Here is a 5,036-nt window from a genome sequence, read left to right on the forward strand (position 1 = left end):
TGGCTTGGTTATTTCGTGGACTCTTACACAATGGACGTAGTGTCCCGTGACTTCTACTTTTTACTTCATACATGATGTAATGATCTTTCCTATCAATTGAAAAAAAAATAAAATACCGGAGTAGAGTTGTCTCTATCACAAAATTTATGTTTAGTACCCATTGCAGAAAAAGAAGCAACAGCAATAGGAAAGAGCATACGACAAATTCATGTGATTCCAATTTTATGGGAACCACCCTTTCATTTAGCAAATTAATGATAAAGTCAATGGTATTCTTGCTCAAGATTCTAACAGTTCAAATCTGGATTCTGAACGTGTAAAGCATCGGATTAAAAAAAAACGTGTAAAGCACGGCCGTATAGAATGTTCCGCGCGGCGACACACTCTATAAATAAGGACCTCCGTTTCACTACTTTGATGCCATCAATCTCCCAAAGAGAAAATAGTTTCATCTATCAAAAAGTACTTCATAAAACCATCATTCATTTCATGGCAAGCTTTGATCGCTTATGTGCTGCTTCCCATATGAATATTGCTCCAAGTCCAACCACCATGCCACAACTTGGCAAGAATCGCTTCACCCAATTTGCACCTATGCCAACTACCCAAAAATGGAGCCTTTCCGAAGACCTCACACTTATTTCTAATCCCACAAAACACGACATTCAAAAAACTGGAAATCTCGGCTTCTCTGTTAAGTTTATTTTCTCTTTTTCCTCTTCATTGTTACGGCTGTGTTTTGGTCGAGGATTGGGATATTTCTCTAGATATCTCCTACATTTACGATTCCCTCCACAAATCCTCGATCCATACACAACCTTGACATTTCTTGTGAAATAACTCCTGATTTTCTAGAGCTGACTATATATGGTTGCAGGACGAGTTCTACGTAAAGCATGAACAGAAGGTGAAGGAAGTTAGGAGTGTCCTACGAAAAGTAGGGGAAAATCCATTAGAAGGTCTGGTCATGATTGATACCCTCCAACGCCTAAGCATTGACTACCATTTTGAAGAAGAGATTGAAGCACTTCTGCAAAAACAGTATATGGAATCCACCATTAGTAATGGTTATCCTGAATTTGATCTTTATGAGGTTTCTACTCGCTTTAGGCTACTAAGGCAAGAAGGTTACAATATGCCAGCAGGTAGGTGTAATTTTTTTGTACTCCAAACTTCATTATTCAAGCGGAACAACTGAAAAGCAAAAGTTTCTCTACTCTTTCATTTAGTCTTTTTCCCCGTTATGTTGCAGATGTGTTTAACAACTTCAAGAACAAGGAGGGAAGGTTCAAATCTGAACTAGGCACAGACATCAAGGGGTTAATGGCTTTGTATGAAGCATCGCATTTAAGCATAAAAGGAGACGACATACTTGATCAAGCTGCGGATTATAGTTGCCTACTCCTTGATGGTTGGATGATGAATCTTGATCAACATCAAGCTAGACTTATCGACAGTACGCTGAGGCATCCCTATCACAAGAACTTGGCAAGGTTCACGGCCAGAAGCTTCGTTAGTGACTATAAGGGCATTAATGGATGGGTAGATGGATTACAAGAACTAGCAACGATGGATTTTAAGATGGTTCAATCCACGAATCAAAGAGAAATACTACAATTTTCTGAGTAAGTCTGACTCTTGGCTTCATTCTGTTCTAGTGATGCAAAAAATGAGCCAAGCTTTTTGAGTGTTAGAGCTCGGCCCAATGAGAATTTTTTTTGATTCCTAGTTCAGATTGAGCTTGAGTTGAGCTCAAGTAATGAAGCTCCACATCTTGTGTACGAGAAACTTGAGCTGGAGCCAAGTTCAAGTGAGTTCGCATTATGATCAGAGCTCAACGGAATACATGAATTCTAGATAAAAAAAAAATAAAAAATAGACGAATAGTAATGTAAGTTAACGTATCTACCAGAAAAAAATTAGACTAATTTATCATAGTTCACGAGCCTACTCGAGCCAAGATAGGATATACACGTGCTAGCCTAGATTTGTAAACGAGATTGCTCGTTAAACAAAACGAATAGTGCCACAACTGCTTTTGACAAGCCAAGCTTGACTTGATCAGCAACTCGATTCGTTTGCATGCTTAGATTGGAGACTTGTGTTGATGGTTTTACCAAGAAATGTAACAGTTGTCTTAAGTGTGTTCACCTGAGTAAATTATAGCTGTCTGATTGCAATTTTCTCTTCTCAGATGGTGGAAGGACATGGGTTTGGCCAATGACTTGAAGAATGCAAGAAATCAACCACTCAAATGGTACATGTGGCCAATGGCAGCCCTCACAAATCCGTGCTTCTCGCAGCAAAGAGTGGAGCTCACAAAACCCATCTCTCTTATCTACATAATTGATGACATTTTTGATGTTTATGGGACACTAGAGGAACTCACTCTCTTCACAGAAGCAGTCAACAGGTATGCAAATACACATCACCATATATAACTACAGCCAATTCTGGCCAATATCTAGTGTTGATCAATTGTTACTGCAAACAGATGGGATCTTGCAGCGGTTGAGAATCTACCTTACTACATGAAGTCATGTTTTAATGCACTCTACGACACCACGAATGAGATTTCTTACAAGATCTACAAAGCGCATGGGTGGAACCCCATAGATTCTCTGCACAAAACGGTACATAATATATTACCCGCTAATTTTTACATCAGAATGTCAAAAGCATAGTCGTGAACAAATTCGCATGTTGTTGCAGTGGGCAAGTTTGTGCAATGCTTTCTTAGTAGAAGCAAAATGGTTTGCTTCTGGGCAGTTGCCAAACTCAGAAGAGTATCTGAAAACTGCGGTTGTTAGTTCAGGGGTGCATGTGGTTTTAGTTCACATGTTCTTTCTATTGGGCCATGGAATAACAAGGAAAACTGTCGATCTTGTGAATGATAACCCGGGCATTATAACTTCTACAGCAACAATTCTACGTCTCTGGGACGACTTGGGAAGTGCAAAGGTAAACAAAGTTCATTTTGGTCTGTTTCTCATTGAAACTACTAGGACTACACATCCAAGTGTCTCGGATTCATCAAATTTTCATTCCTAGGACACGGATCTGATACTGTACGTACCCAAAATGCTAAATATCTCATATGAGTACTTTACACATTTAGAGTAGTTCACTGTAACATAGCATATAATTTAAGCGGCAATATAAAACTACCCAAAAAAATTCTACTTAAATATACAATTTCCATTTTATCCCTCCATGTAAGACTATTCGATGCATTTCCAAAGGTCTTGGAAGAAAAATGCTCAAAAAGTATTAAGGATCCAAAAGAGTTATTCGACCATCTAATTTCATTTCAGCTTTGATAAAGAGTTAAAATCAAACTTAAAAAACTGACAGGATGAAGATCAAGACGGGCACGACGGATCGTATGTTGACTGCTACATGAAGGACCACAAGGGCTCTTCAGTGAACAGAGCACGAGAGCAAGTCAATCGCATGATTTCAGATGCGTGGAAGTGCCTCAACCAGGAATGCCTATCTCCAAACTCTTTTTCAGCAAGTTTCACAAAGAGTTCGCTTAATTTAGCGAGGATGGTTCCTTTGATGTACAGCTATGATGACAACCATAAACTCCCAATCCTTCAGGAGCACATGAAATCAATGCTCTATGATGATGTTTCTTTATAAGGATTCCAAGGGAAAAAAAAAGAAAAACAGAAGACGAGGAAACTTATTAGGTGCCGTTCCGTTTTCTAAAAAAAAAAAAACTTAAAGAAAAAAAAGTTAATTTCAAGGTCAAAAATCATGTGTTTACGCATATAATTTTCCTACTAATATGAATCTTGTTTGATAGATCTCATTGAGATCTTTTAAACGGTGCAAAAAAAAATTATTATTATTTTTCATTTTCGTTATATTTGAGTTTGAAATTGCCTTTTTTTTGAAAAAAAAGGTCTTGGGAGAAAGCGGAACGGGGGCTTACAATGACAATTCCACTTGTTAAAGTCCCAATCACAAAACAAACTGATGGTTTTATGAACCTGTGACATTGCCTGCGGTTGTGTGTGTTAAAGGGCAGCAAAACAAGAGGAAAATAGGGTAGGGTAGGTATATTCATGTGGAAAGATGATTGTATAATTTGTATTGAATATGTACTGTTCAAGGCATTTTGAAGTTGGACAAATCTTTATCTAATGAGTTTAAGGAGATAAGGAGTCCTGACGATGATCATATTTTTAGCATTATAAACGCACCAGTAACATGAGCGCTTCAACTTAACTCTATTTTACCGAGAGAATAGAACACTTTCTTAGGTCGGTCACATGATATGGACTTTGCTTGGTTTATGTTTTGAGGGAGATTATTAGGGTAATGAGTGGAGAGAAATAGATAGAGAAATGAGAGTAATAATTGGACAAAAAAAACTTATTGGAAACTGTCTCTTTAGTAGCCTTAACTTATATAATCAACACTAGACTCCAAGAAGACTTTTGAAATGGACACAAACCAACAGTATTTCAACTTTCGAGTGTACAATATATATATATAGTTTTTTTGAATAGGCAGCAAGTGTACAATTATTGCCGGGAATGTCTAATGACTAGTCTGTGTCAACGCGCTTGGCTCTTAGAATAGGGTTCCAAACATAGACCGTGAAAATCATCTTCAAGAGAAATCTAAGCACTGTGCCAACAAAAGAGACAAAAGGAATTTAGAATTTTCCATGGAAAAATCTCCTCATGTGATCTTCACGTAAAGCCGTTCATAAGTACTATGTCCTACTGTATATTTCATTCACACAAAATCAAGATATGGTAAATGTCGAGTCAAATTATGTCTATTTTAAATGAAACGGACTGGCAAAAGGGAACAAAATGTGTGTAACTAAATCTAAGTTGGGGGTAAGTGGCAGGTCAATATAAAGAATGTCCTGTGGGGAAACTAGTGCATCTTGGGTTAGTATCCGATCTTTAACTTATATAACCAATACTGTTTCAACTTTCAAGTGTACAATTATTGTTGAGAGTGTCTAATGACTAGTCTGCGTCAATGTGGTTGGCTCTTGGAATGAGATTCCA

At 37.6% G+C, this 5,036-nt stretch overlaps 1 protein-coding gene across 1 annotated transcript; it reads left to right on the forward strand.

Annotated features, from left to right (window-relative positions):
- The first annotated feature begins 401 nt into the window (after positions 1–401).
- LOC131311333 ((3S,6E)-nerolidol synthase 1-like) lies at positions 402–4,169 on the forward strand. The gene is made up of 7 exons (XM_058338746.1): positions 402–693; positions 878–1,145; positions 1,253–1,625; positions 2,195–2,413; positions 2,495–2,633; positions 2,713–2,961; positions 3,355–4,169. Exons 1-7 carry the CDS (start codon positions 418–420, stop codon positions 3,643–3,645), a joined length of 1,815 nt encoding a protein of 604 aa, XP_058194729.1. The 5' UTR covers positions 402–417; the 3' UTR covers positions 3,646–4,169.
- Positions 4,170–5,036: the final 867 nt, after the last annotated feature.

Source organism: Rhododendron vialii, chromosome 2a, assembly GCF_030253575.1.
Source record: "Rhododendron vialii isolate Sample 1 chromosome 2a, ASM3025357v1".
In the NCBI taxonomy this organism is placed as follows: Eukaryota; Viridiplantae; Streptophyta; class Magnoliopsida; order Ericales; family Ericaceae; genus Rhododendron; species Rhododendron vialii.

What these genes read in the sequence shown, in the direction of transcription:
- LOC131311333 (XM_058338746.1), top strand. Translation starts at nt 418, where the DNA reads ATGCCATCAATCTCCCAAAGAGAAAATAGTTTCATCTATCAAAAAGTA. An exon ending in TTCACAGAAGCAGTCAACAG is followed by an intron (nt 2,414 to 2,494) that starts GTATGCAAATAC and finishes TACTGCAAACAG; the next exon opens with ATGGGATCTTGCAGCGGTTG. An exon ending in ACGACTTGGGAAGTGCAAAG is followed by an intron (nt 2,962 to 3,354) that starts GTAAACAAAGTT and finishes AAAAACTGACAG; the next exon opens with GATGAAGATCAAGACGGGCA.